Source organism: Athalia rosae, chromosome 2 (genome assembly GCF_917208135.1).
Source record: "Athalia rosae chromosome 2, iyAthRosa1.1, whole genome shotgun sequence".
Classification (NCBI taxonomy): Eukaryota; Metazoa; Arthropoda; class Insecta; order Hymenoptera; family Athaliidae; genus Athalia; species Athalia rosae.
In genome coordinates this window covers 7,505,743-7,518,847 of record NC_064027.1, presented here as the reverse complement: position 1 = coordinate 7,518,847, position 13,105 = coordinate 7,505,743, and the positions used below count along the sequence as shown (strand labels likewise).

Sequence of the window (13,105 nt, the reverse complement as noted above, 5' to 3'; positions counted from 1 at the left end):
GTGCCGATATCTTCGTTTTTTTTTTTTTGTTTTTATTCGATCACGTAGCGTATATTCAAATTGATTTCGATAATTTTTTGTGCATGTGGACAAAAAACTCAAGAAAAACAAAGAAAGAAACATATAGAAAACATTAAACGGAGAGTAAGCGAAAGAAAATTAGAAAGAAAATAACAGCGGGAGGTAGCAAAGAAGATTACTTTCTTCTCAATTCTTCATTCCCCTACTACACTGCTAATAAAACGGCGTTGGAGTTATGAATTTTGCTGCTTCTTTTTCGTTCTCTCCTGTTTTTTTTTTTTTTTTTTTTCTCCCTCTTTCACAATATCAGCATTTTCATCCCAAGATTTGCTTGCAGCCTCGTGCCCGCGTCGTTGCCCGTAATTATAATCCGCGAGTCCGACTCACCTATTCAGGAACAAAATAATAATATGAAAAGAAAAAAAAATAAATGAATAAATAACCCCCGGTAAAAAGAAAAAGGATCAGAAATCAAATTAGTAAATTCCTCTCGAGTCCTACGGTGTGGGTCGTTGTCCGACGTTGAAAATATATGTATACGTGTGGCTGCGTTAATTTGGATCTGATTTTATCTGCGCCAATTATCGTTACAAGCCCCATGTTTTCCCTCGAAGAGTTGGGTATGCTTTTGTTCATGGCGGTATGTAATAAATACGCGCGGATAGGAGGATGAAAAGTTTTGGAGAATATGAGGTCGAGGTCACGGTGGACCTTTGAATGGAAAATACCCTTTCGATGCATAAACTGTGTCGCAACAACAACGAGGGGGATCGTTAGAGTTTACTTATATTTTACACGAGGCAATTACACGGCGGAACAATTTTATAATAGGTTTTTGTAAAAGTTCGCGTTAATATTTCGCGGCGATTCCGTTCGTGTGATTCTTTTTTTCCTTTTTTTTTTCTTCAGCCGTTCAACTATTCCTCGGAATCCGCGCGGAGCTTTCGCGAACAGTTATTGTTGCATGCTCGGTGTGGTTATTACAATAGTTGAATCAACAATCTAGTTTGTTGACGAGAAACCGCGCTGGGTATGAAAGCGACGAGCGCAACGCCGTTTCCCTATACTCATTATTTCTCTCCGTATTACATTATACACCTATACCTACGGAGGAGAGAAAATTGAAAACGTAATAAGCGAGCTGGTTATTAATTTCATTTTACACGAGAACCAACGACACGACTGACGTACGCGTCGCAGCTTTATCCTCCGGTCGCGTTTCCGCCGCGAGAAATGAATATACCGAGATGAGGTGCGGGCAAGAAGTACGCCCGTAGTTTCCTCAACCACAAATTAGAGTTTGCCGAAGGCCGACGGGGTGGAATGGAAAAAATTACGTATCAAGGAGCACTCGGATGTTTGGAAAGGAATGGGAGGAAAAAACAAATTTTCATCCGCACCGAATCCCATTGAGCCTAAACGTTATTTCGTACTAACAATGAGATCTGTTTTCGAGTCAGGTTTTAGAAATCTTGTAGAAGAACGGAAGTTGTTCAAACGCTCGATTCAGTTTCTCCAAGCTTAGCGAGATTTGCTTGAAGAAAGTAAAATAAAATAAAGAAAGATACAAAAAAAAGAAAAAAGAAAAAAGTGGCCACGTACAGGAAAATCTCGACACGCAGTTTCGCCCTGAACTTTCAGAGTTCTTAATTTCCGGTTTTTCCCTCGCAAATTTGTGTACAAACGACTCCGAGAGAGTCTATCCGATGTTGGCGCATCTAAATTGGAATCTCCGGGCTGCCATTTTGTCGTCTTCAGCCCGGCGACGATCGAGCGTCCGTCCATCCGTTCAACGTCTGCCCGTCCGAGGTGAAACGAAGGAGAGAAAAAAAAAAAAAAAAAAACAAAATGAAGAGAAATGAAATAGGAGAAATAAAAGTGGAGAAAAAAAACAGAAAGCGAGAAAGAAGCCGGTCGAGAGCACGACGAAGAATCAAACAATATTGAATGTGATAAGAATCCGGAGTCGGGAAAGTTGGTCCTGAGGTCGCGATATCGTCGTCGTTACCCCGACGACAGAAACTGCTCGTTTGTCGGGGGGGAAAATTGAGACTTGACCCCGGCAGAGAGAACGATTATATAGATGACGCGACCGAAGAAGAGTCGGTACTTCCGGTGGACGGTTGATCGGGTTTATGCCATAGGCAGGGCTGATCATCCCACGTACGTACGTGTGTAAAAAGAGAAAACACACGAGCGCATAGATTTCGACTCAACGGATCGCCGAGTCAGCGTCTCGTTGAATAACGTTAAGAATCCCGTTCTCGCTAGAGATCGCTGCTGTATACCCACAATTTTGACGTGTCACGTTTTTATACCGTCCCGCGCTTTGGATATCCGAGCTGCCGTTCGTTCGCTGCGGGAATATACCATTTCGTATCGCGGACGTATATATATATATGTATATATACGTGTAGACGAGGTATACGGAGGAGACATACATCTAATTTATTACACACGTAAGTATGGGTACAGTAGTGGAGGCTCTCGTCCGACATAGACGACGGGACAATTCAGCCCCGGGGCAATTGCGAGCGTTCGACTGACAGGTTTAACTGATCCGAGTGAAATCGAATCACCGCGCGGCAGTCGAAAAGGGGACGAAACTGCATACAGGGTGGAAATCAAGACGTCAAATACAGGATCGCACACCGAGATATATCGAATATAACCGCGAGGTAAAAGAAATTCGGGATAACCAGCAACGACGATTTCGCCACAGATCTCGACTTCCTCCGCGCGATCCAATTCTTACACATCTCACTTCTTCGGCGGCGGATAATTTATTCACCCCACGGGTCAATATCCGGGTAAATTAATTCCCGCTACACATACACCCTCTAATAACACGTCTGACCATCCCACGTGAATTATAAGGGTTCGACTCGAATGGCATGAGGAAAAAAAAAAAAGAGGAAAAGAAATTTACCGGGTCCAGGGAGACCCTACCGTGGACGTTTACGTACTTCTAGGACGAGGCTTTACGGTCGAGAGTTAATGAGCAAAAATTGTAAGGAATCGAATCCCCCGTGTATCTCTGTGTTCGGCGAAGGACTTTGCAATAATATCTGAAATTTCCGTCCCTCCGAAACGTACGGTATGAAATATGATTCCCTGTGTTTCTGTGCACTCGATTATAACTGTATGGAATGGCGTTATAAATACAGCGCGTTACCCCGGCGATTATTCTTGAGCCGGTGTATCCCGAGGAATATATAATCAAGCTGGAGACCGGGGGACAGTATAGGACGACGGAGTTCCGGAACAATTTGCACGTACACACCGGTGTAAGGGATGAAACTCGAATTTCCTATGTCCGTTTATCGACATAGCGATCCGTTCGCGACACGCCGATCACGAAGACGAGGACGTTTAATCGTTCGCGAGAGATAACGGATCGCCCTGCAATTCTCTCGAGTATAATACTACCGCTATGTATATATATATATATATGTATGTATATTACAGGTATACCTTGCACGGGACTCTGTTCCCGACAAGCGTTGAATTTGTAATTCGAACGCTCCTCAATTGTGATCCCGTTTTATTATAAAGCAACCTCCAGGTATGTAGATATTATACATTTAGAACGATCGAGATTCCAGAAATAATTGGACAACCGATACGCCCATTCCCATCCCCCTTTCATTTTATATCATTTTATATAAATTATACGAATTCTCTTCCTACGGTATAATAATAAGGAAAATACGGAAGAGGAAACCCTTTTTTTCCTTTTCTTTTCTTTTCTTTTCTTTTTGCAGATAGAAAGAATCGATTACCTCGACGGTAATAATAATCGGTAATACATGGAGCTGTTCGAGTTACGTACGTGTGGTGAGAGAAAAAGATTAAAATGAAAAATAAAAAGTAAACGAAAAAGGAATAGATACGCAAATAATCCGGGATAACCGCGTAAAGTTCACTATAATTTATGTGAAATTTACAAGCAAATCAATGTCTGGCGAAACCCTTGCCTCCCTCCATTACCTACTCTACTTGTACAGGACCAATCTCATCCGCCACATAAAAGATTCAAAAAAGATTGAAAAAGATTTGCTCGCTTCGCTTTCCAGCTTCGGTATAAAGCCTCCCGGTCGAGATTCTCTTCTACGAGTCGATAAAATAATATTAAAACCACGAGCAGCCAGCGGCCTCCCTCATTTTTTTTTTTTTTCTTTTTCCCTTTTTTTCTCCGCTTTTCTTTTCGTCTCTTTACACACCGTCATTCCAATCCTACTCCAGTAGCATCGGCACCCTTCGCGGTCCTCCAAAATTTCCCACTCCGCTCTTGGTTCCTTTCCTCATCTTCTCCACTACGCGGACGAAGTGTACAGTAGGATGGGTTAGAAAAAATTTTTTTTTTTAGTTTCTTAGCATGGGGGCAGAATTTGTACCTTATAAGAAAAGAAAATTTTTCAGCTGTGGATAAAATTCTTGACTCGATATTTTGAGGTAGCCCACTCGTTTTTTGAATAAATAATTAATCAAGTGGGGTATTTTCAGCAAAAAAATTTTTTTTTTCGGTCAAAAATCATAGAAAAGATCTAAAAATTGTCGATTGTGATTGTTTTTTACTCGTTCACTGTTCAAAATTTTTTTCCTATTATTTTTGTAATTCAAGTATGAAATCAAAAAATGACATGCTCTTTTTTTTTACTTAAAATTAAAGTTGAGTCGGGGAGCCCGAGCTTTGCTGGAGTCAGCGTAGCCAGCAGCGTAGCGCTTTGTTGTGAGACGTCACCTTCGAGGCTGAGCAGAGGTGACGCCCCACAACAAACCGCGCGCCCGTAGCTACCTGACTCCAGCAAAGCTCGGGCTCCCTCGTAGACCGAGAGATTCGAATATTTCGACCCATGCATGGATTGCGACGAATCAAAGTGGGTCTACGACTAAAACCAATCGATATGTCTTATAATTTTTCTGCTCCCAATAGCGAATAATTGATGATTACTCGATCGATTGCATTGGTAGATGATTTTGGCTTTCAGATTTGGATTCCTGAGCTGATTATATGTGACATTACTCTTGAAACACCTAAAAATAATTCGATTTTTGAGCAAAAGATAAATCATTGTTTTAATTGGGTTTAATATGCTTTTCTTACGTATTTCGACCTCAGGAATCCGAATCTGGAAGAAAAATTGATCTATCTCAAAAATTGACCGAGTTATCGCCAATTTTCAGCTTTTTGGGGTCAAAAATAAAAAATTGATTTTTCAATCTATCTTTATGTAATTTGAGCTCAGGAATCCGAATCCGGAAAAAAAATTGGCCTATCTGCAAAAATGACCGAGTTATTCCCATTTTTTCGCATTTTTTACCATAAAAATGGAGATATCTCGGAGGGAAAAAATCGTAGCTCAATTTGGACAACGGATTCGTGTTCCTGAGGTCGAAATACATAAGAAAAGTGCCATACGGTCAATTTTAAAAAATAAAAATTTTTGGCCAAAATTTGAGATTTTTCCAAGGGGTACCCCTTACGATTTTTTCAAATTTTGGCCAAAAATTTTTATTTTTTAAAATTGATCGTATGGCACTTTTCTTATGTATTTTGACCTCAGGAACACGAATCCGTTGTCTAAATTGAGCTACGATTTTTTCCCTTCGAGATATCCTCAAATTTATACCAAAAAATGCGAAAAAATGGGAATAACTCGTTCATTTTTGCAGATAGACCAATTTTTCTTCCGGATTCGTATTCCTGAGCTCAAATTACATTAAGATAGATTAAAAAATTAATTTTTTATTTTTGACCCCAAAAAGCTGAAAATTGGCGATAACTTGGTCAATTTTAGAGATAGATCAATTTTTCTTCCAGATTCGGATTCCTGAGATCAAAATACGTCAGAAAAGCATATTAAACCCAATTAAAAGAATGAATTTTTTTTTGCTCAAAAATCGAATTTTTTGTTGGTTCTTCAAGAGTAATCTCACGTATAATCAGCTCAGGAATCCAAATCTGAAAGCAAAAATCATCTACTCATGCAATCGATCGAGTAATCATTAGGTAGAAATTTTTTTATCCAACCCACCCTAGTGTACAGCCCTAATTTTTCAGACCAAAAATATGAACAAAAAAAGACAAAATTGCGGCATAAGTGCGCGCGGTGTTATACGGCCGGTACGCCTCGTAAAAGTTCTCGCTGTGGATGACGAAGAAGTCACAGGGTATTCGACGTGGTCATATCGTACACAACAGCCGTGTGCGCTATACCTATGTATACCTTATACCTACTAGAGTTTCTAGAGAAAACGTAGGTACGCCAGCTGTGCTTGAAATATAAATATGGGGAAGATTTTTATGCAAATTTTTCCATACCTCGCCGTTCCCCATGCGGGCGAAGCGACGCTGCGGACACTTATGACGTTTCGGATTCATCGTTGTCTTATACGGAGGTTGGAAAAAAATTTTTCTGAAAAAATAGGAAAATATTACGTACATTTTCGAGATATGTTTATTGCACACACGTGGGTTCGCAGCGTTCGCAAAAAAAAACGGAAAAAAAAAGATAAAAGAAAGAGAAAAAGGACTAGGTACAACTCGTTTGGGACACTCCTCGGCCGGTTGTGTTGTACATTATACACCTTTATGTACGTACGTATACGTTACGCATACCTACGTGTGTACGTTATACGTACGTATTGTTCCCCGGAGCAATTCTACCGAGTTCTACCCGCCAACGCAGCTACTCGTAAATATTTCAGAGTGAGCCCCCCCCCCCCCTGGACGATTTCGTACTTGGCAAATTTTCTACGAATTCACTGGGAGTTTTTCGCCTATTTTTTACCCCGGACATTGTTTAGGAGACACACAACTTCTTCCACCCGCCATATTGCTCGGCGCGGCGTACGTGCAACGGTGCTCCCGTAGAAACTACGCCCGTATAATTCCGGCTGCAAAATATATTTTCAAGGGAGACCGATCGCGTGTTGAGGACTTTTCATTTGCGAGACGAGACAAACGCTCCAAGATTTATTCTCTTTACCGTATCTGCGAAGTGTCCGTAGCGCTACGCCAATTTCCGGGCCGGTTGATTTCGGTTTTTCCAATCTAATTTCGGGAAATATTATGGAAGCGGGCTTCTGCACACATCTTATGAGTTCGGTAGGTTACGGATACCGATAATTTTCATATACCTACGAGAAAACCAAGGCCATTTATAGAGTCGAATGAATATCTAGCAAATTAGTTATCCAAAGTTCCATTTGACTCGGAGCGAAGAAACTTTGGAAACAGTTGAATCCCAGAGTTACGGATCTGCCTCAGAGTTTTGGACTTTCTCAATTGACGATCAGCACCTATTACCGATCTCGTCAACAAAAACTTGATCTCAACCTCTCTGGAGGTTCCTTCGCAATGATTATTCTTATAATGAAAGACAAACCTTCTCCACCGCGTCTACCGCGATCTACAATCCAATCTGAAAAAAGGAGAAGATCGAATTTGAAAAAATACCAAACGCGATCTCACACGTACTCGGTCTTTCTCGGCTTCTATTTTTATTTGTTCATTCACATCGTCCATCTCTCTCGCATTTGCATATAATTTTTACCGGCGAACCAGCGCGTGCGTTTCGTTTACCTCACCGTCGTCGTACACGGTAGGCGGTTCTGAAACATTCCGTAGTCGAAAAGAGGTCCAAAGGTCAACGTGAAGTGAATTATTTCGCGGCATAATTAAAAGTTTTACGCGTTGGCGCTAGTTTTTCGCAAGCCCTTCTACCGTACATCCCCTCGGTGTACCTCCGGGGTAGCATTTAATCTCCTTATGCTACATAAATCCGGGTACCTTGACGACATCGTTAAAAAGTGGAGTTTATGTCCGCGGTAGCGGCAGCAATGGCTGGTAGCTACGGTAACTGTACGGTGTTTGCGCCCGTAGAAAAGACGAGAGGACAAGGGCAAGGACGTAACGGGGGCGTAGGGATAGGCGGCGGACGGGTGGTACGTTGAGTAGAAAACGAGGCGAGGCGAGAGCGTGAGCGTAAGCCGTACCACAGGATGTGCGGAACGTGTGGAACTACAACGACGTAAGGTAGTCGAATAGAGAGGGTTCTCCGAGAAATACGTTGCGTTGAATGACGTAGTTTCATTGCCTCGTAAAGGGTGCCCAGACGTCGAAACTTATTTTGTGTAACGTGATTATCGTATACGATGCGTGTAAATCGCGCGGGATGTTCAAGGGGAATATTTATATTTATATGTATATCGGCATATCCTCCGGGTTGCTGTTGCAACGCCGTTCTCATCCCTCACCCGAGCGATTAAACTGGCTTTCCGTCGAACCAAATTTCCCGCGATATCGCGGCGCGCCGATCGGATCTACGGAAAAATCTACCGTCCCCGATACAAGGACGATTAGGGTAACGGAGAATCGGGATGTTAGCGGGGTTATTCGCCGCGACGTACTCGAATCGATTTCACCGCGTCACCGTTAAGTCAACTCGATCGAATCGATGAATTGGGAACGTCGGTGTGCGACGTACCGAATGTACGAGGGTGACGGAAAGAAGTTCGATTGGTACGCGAACGTAGGTACACGTATAGGACGGAGAACGAAGAAGGAACGAAGAAAACGTTGTTAGCGAGCTTTGTAGCAGATTTCTGCTGCAATACAGAGAAAACAGGGTGGTCCCATCTATCTGTCTTGGTCTTAAGTGGGCTGCCTCTTTGAGCTGAATAAATGCCAACGAAATAAAAGCTCTCGGCTACACACAAATGCAATTACAAGGCGAACGCCCGTCCAAACAACCGTCCAAACTGAAGATGCATGGCAGCCATCCGCGTCACTTTACCTCCGCCGCGTTTCTTTACTTTCTGCATTGCCTCCTTCCCCTTCCGCCCTCGTCATTTCCTTCCTCCCCACTCTTGCGTCGTTCGCGGAACCACAAATCTCATCGGGTCAGGTGCCACCTCAGACCCCGGACAAAATTAACGCGGGCTAGGGGAAGGGAATTCTAAAATTGATAAATAAATTCGATTCATAAATACATATTTTGATTCGAATGAAATCAGGTATCAAAACTCGGAACATCGATGTGCAGCAAATGTGGTGTCCTTACGGTACCTGTTTCTAGGGGATTAATGATGTTATTAATATACCGTGGTGGGAAATTTTCTACTGGGAATTAATTCGTCGAATGTGGAATTATGGCGAATTCGATTCCATTGTCAGTCGCGTGAAAGGTTTCACGCGGTTGGAAAACGAACGTTGAAAGCTACGCGACATTCAAAGCGGGTGCGGAGTAGCGCGAAAAATCATATGAAAATTGTATGTGGACAGAATGAAAAAAGGAATAAAAAAAAAACTATCACATCTATAATCTTTTGCGATCCGTTTCGACAGCAATAGGAGGCAGGAAACTAATTAGCTGCAGCACATATAGTGATCACAAATAAATATTCGATTGACAAAAATCACCCAAATATTGAATCGATACAAAGCTCTAGCTGCAGTGAGGACAAGAATCAAATGTTTGTCACATACCTACATACCTTATATTCTCGATCGCATCGATTGGACGTCCGCTCCTGTCTCCGATCGTATTGACGAAGAGCTTCGTGAAATCTAAATCCTTTACCAAACAGAAATTCAAATATCCCAAGAGACTTACGTCGCTCTATCCGCCGACGGTCAACGAGCGGAGCGAAGGATTGAGTACTTCCCACGTGTCCAATTCTCACGTGCAGTTCGTGGTCAGGACGGCTACTACGGGCTTCCGAGAAACCAAGGCCACACTCCTCGTAGTCGCAAATAACGCGAGGTACATCCTCAGTCGCCCATTCGGCGATGGAATGTGTTATTTCAAGAAATAATTATCCTAAGAAGTTCCACACTTACCTTGGAAGTAGCGAACGTATCAAACGAGGACCTCGTAGCTCATGAACGTGCGTACAGCGTATCGTCCCCCTGGGATTCGACGTCAGCGTCGGCGTCAAAAAATCGTCCGAGGAGCAACAATATCCCATCAACGGCACGCCGAAGAGCACAAGCCCCTCAGGAGCGACACGATCCCCCGGTTATCCTGAAAATGTTGTTAATTTTTTCAGCCACATTTTCTCTCCCTCCGAAAGGGAAGTGAAGGGGAAGTGATAAACGAAGAGGAAAGAAAATGAAAAAGAATGAAAAATGTGTCCTGTATAGGTGTGCGCGTATACGGTAAAACGTGTCGAAAATGACCACCGGCAACGAATATAAAACGCCTACTCCCAGTCGTACAACAGGAAGGAACGCGAGACAAACATTTCGGGCTTAGGCCCGAATTATAAAATGCGACATGAAAATCCACCTTCAGCGTACACCACCTTCTCCCCTTCCTCTTTCCGTTTGTCGCCCCGCGGCAGCGAACGAAACAGCAAAATGCTCCGGTTCACCAGGTTGGGTTGTATCGAGTCGGGTAACGTTGGGTAGGATCGAGTCAGGCTCGGTTACATCAGGTTAGACTCGCATCCAGCTGTACGCGTAAGTCTGTCGAGTGCCACCATCTGGGATTTGCGAAGGAGAGTGATGTCTTTTTTATCCCCCAGAGGGGTAGCTAGGGTAATGGAAAAAAGCCTATAAAAAACTCGGATACACTATTCATTCCTTTTCCTCTGTATATTTATCCGCCGGCACCTCGGAAACCGCCCCTCTCTAAATACGCTACAAATGACTCCTTACACATTCGAACGCCTCGCATTATCTCATATTCGTAATCGAAGGCGTGCTCCGGGTTCGGTACGTTCGGATCTTGAATTATCGGTGAAATTTCTAACGTTTTGCGGCACGGCTGGCTGCGCCATTGGAAGAGCAAATCGAGAGATAGTTCGAAACGTATGGTTACTTCCGATAATAGAGAGTAGCTCAGATATATTTCCTCGGAAGACAAACTTCTGGGAAACCGCGGCGGCGCCGCCCGCGTTCGCGGAGAAAAGGGGGTAAGAAGCGACTGGGTCGCTGCAATAAGGGAACCGGGTGAACTTAACGCGAGAGAGCTTTTAGTCTTACAGCTTAATTGTCAGGAGCCATTAGTGGTTTGGTAAGATATTTGCCCCTTGGTTAGGTGACGTCAACCAATGCCATTGTTTCTGCGGGGCTAATATCTGTGCCCTCTCGCGATCAATGTACACCGTTATATAGAAGCGGTGTAATTATCGGTGTTATATTACCGATATTAGAGGCGCGCGGCAACGACGGTGCGCCCGGGCGTAGCGGTACGGTGACCCGTTACGACCGACGGTTAATTGAAAGTCAACGAATTTGTTGTTGCAAAGCCGAAACTCGTACACGGTTTCGTGTGTACGCCGTGCGAGAGTTAGATCCCTAAAATCCGCGTCGTGATTTCATTCTGCTTTAATAACGGCGAATTTTTACCATAAATCTGTAGGGTGAACCTAATTCTAGTAATTTGCAGCTCTGCAGCACGAACACCCGGGCGATCGGGTCTCCCGTAGCGTCGCCATATTCGGTCGGCGTATAGGTACTCGACGCCGACGCTCGACCGTACGAATCGCCTGCGAAAAAGGGGGGTGAAACAAAGAGAAAAAAAAAAAAAATACCGTGGGATTTGTTAAAGCGGGCGGAATGATATACAGGGAGACAGATCGACCGGAGGAGCGAAAAACGCTGTATTTTCTATTCTGTTTAATCGCACAGACGACGCAAACGGCTTTTCGCGGAATTAATATAAATTTTATCCGCTGTACGTATTCGGTGCATAACACGCTTCGTTTTTTATTTATTTGATTTTTACCACTGTACGCACCAAAATTCGAGGCTGATTGGGATTTATCCGGTCCCAAATTATACATCGAAAAACCAGACCCACCCTCATTTACGTCGAAAATCATTTGTTCGGCCGTTTTCATTTACACTTCAAAAGGCAACCACCAACCCCCTCCCCCCCGAAATAGCCTGCGCGGAAATATACCAAAATCAAATCACGAATACGAGTTTCCGGTAGACGCTGTGCGTGAAGGCTCCGCGGAGGTGTGTGGGTTTAACTTACAGATGTGCTTCGAACGAGGCTTTGAGGGTGTATTACGGCGATCGGTATTCGTGCGAGCTTCGTGATTGCAAGTAGTTTGCTCGAAGCTTCGAAATGTACTTTCTCGGTGTTTCTATGGATTGCAGTGAAAATATCCACTTAGATCCGCGGCGCAGTCCTGTATTTATATCCACACCGTACCCACTCAAAGCCCACTCTGGTCGGAATGAAAATAATTTCAATCCGATCGCACGTCGACGACTTCAATTTCAGGACGAACGCATCGAAGAACGTGGGTATCCCGGAATACGTAACGTAACGAACTCGAATCTTCTAAATTTTCTGCAACGCGTTGAACAGAGAAAAAAAAAAAAAAATATCACAAGATTTTAAAAAGTTTTGCCCTTCGAAAAATCAGAATTGCTTATCGCATTTTGAGCTCCGAATCGGCAAACTGAATCGATCTACCTGTCGAAAAGATTCGATTAGTCAATGGGGTTCGTTAGCGGTAATGAATTTTTCCATTTCCCAGTCGTTTACCAGTTCGAAAGAAAATATTACGAACGTCGAGAAACCACGCGGTTTGCGCCGTTACATCAACGAATAACTCGTAACTTTCAAAGTTAAATTTGTATTAAAATAGTTCCGAAGTTATAGCGAACTTATAATACGACGTACCGTGTCATGAACGTCGGGACGATATTGAATTCCGATTTTTCAAATATCGTTCGTAAACCAAACCACTATTTATGGGTGTTCATTACCTCGGTGCCGCCGTGCAAACCGTTGCCCTAGGTAAACGTTTAATAACAACTGCTGATGCATACATCGAGGAGAAACTGCTGCGATATAATATACGCGATTTGCACGAAACATCGGTGACCCATTTGAACCGAGAAATACGGAGCGATTCCGATGTACCGCAAGAATAAGTAAAACCGGAAAATTTCGATTCGTTCTTTTCTCCTTTCTGTCGAGCCTGATCACCTAGTTTAAACAATTTGGAACCACCGTTATTTGCTGAAAAAGTCGCCGACGAAGTACCTGCTCGTGAAAAAAAATTCCTCTGTACTCGCGAAGCCCTTACGTTCGCGAGGCCAACTTGACCTTGT

General features: G+C 43.3%; 1 protein-coding gene across 2 annotated transcripts in view; it reads right to left on the bottom strand.

Moving 5' to 3' along the window:
* LOC105686657 (protein O-mannosyl-transferase TMTC2-like) overlaps nucleotides 1–10,011 on the bottom strand; it is a 215,454-nt gene extending 205,443 nt beyond the window's left edge. For both annotated transcript variants that reach the window (XM_048651503.1, XM_048651505.1), the window contains exon 1: nucleotides 9,869–10,011. In XM_048651503.1, coding sequence (XP_048507460.1) covers nucleotides 9,869–9,996 — 128 coding nt within the window. In that variant the 5' untranslated portion in view covers nucleotides 9,997–10,011. The remainder of the gene's footprint in view (nucleotides 1–9,868) is intronic.
* Nucleotides 10,012–13,105: the final 3,094 nt, after the last annotated feature.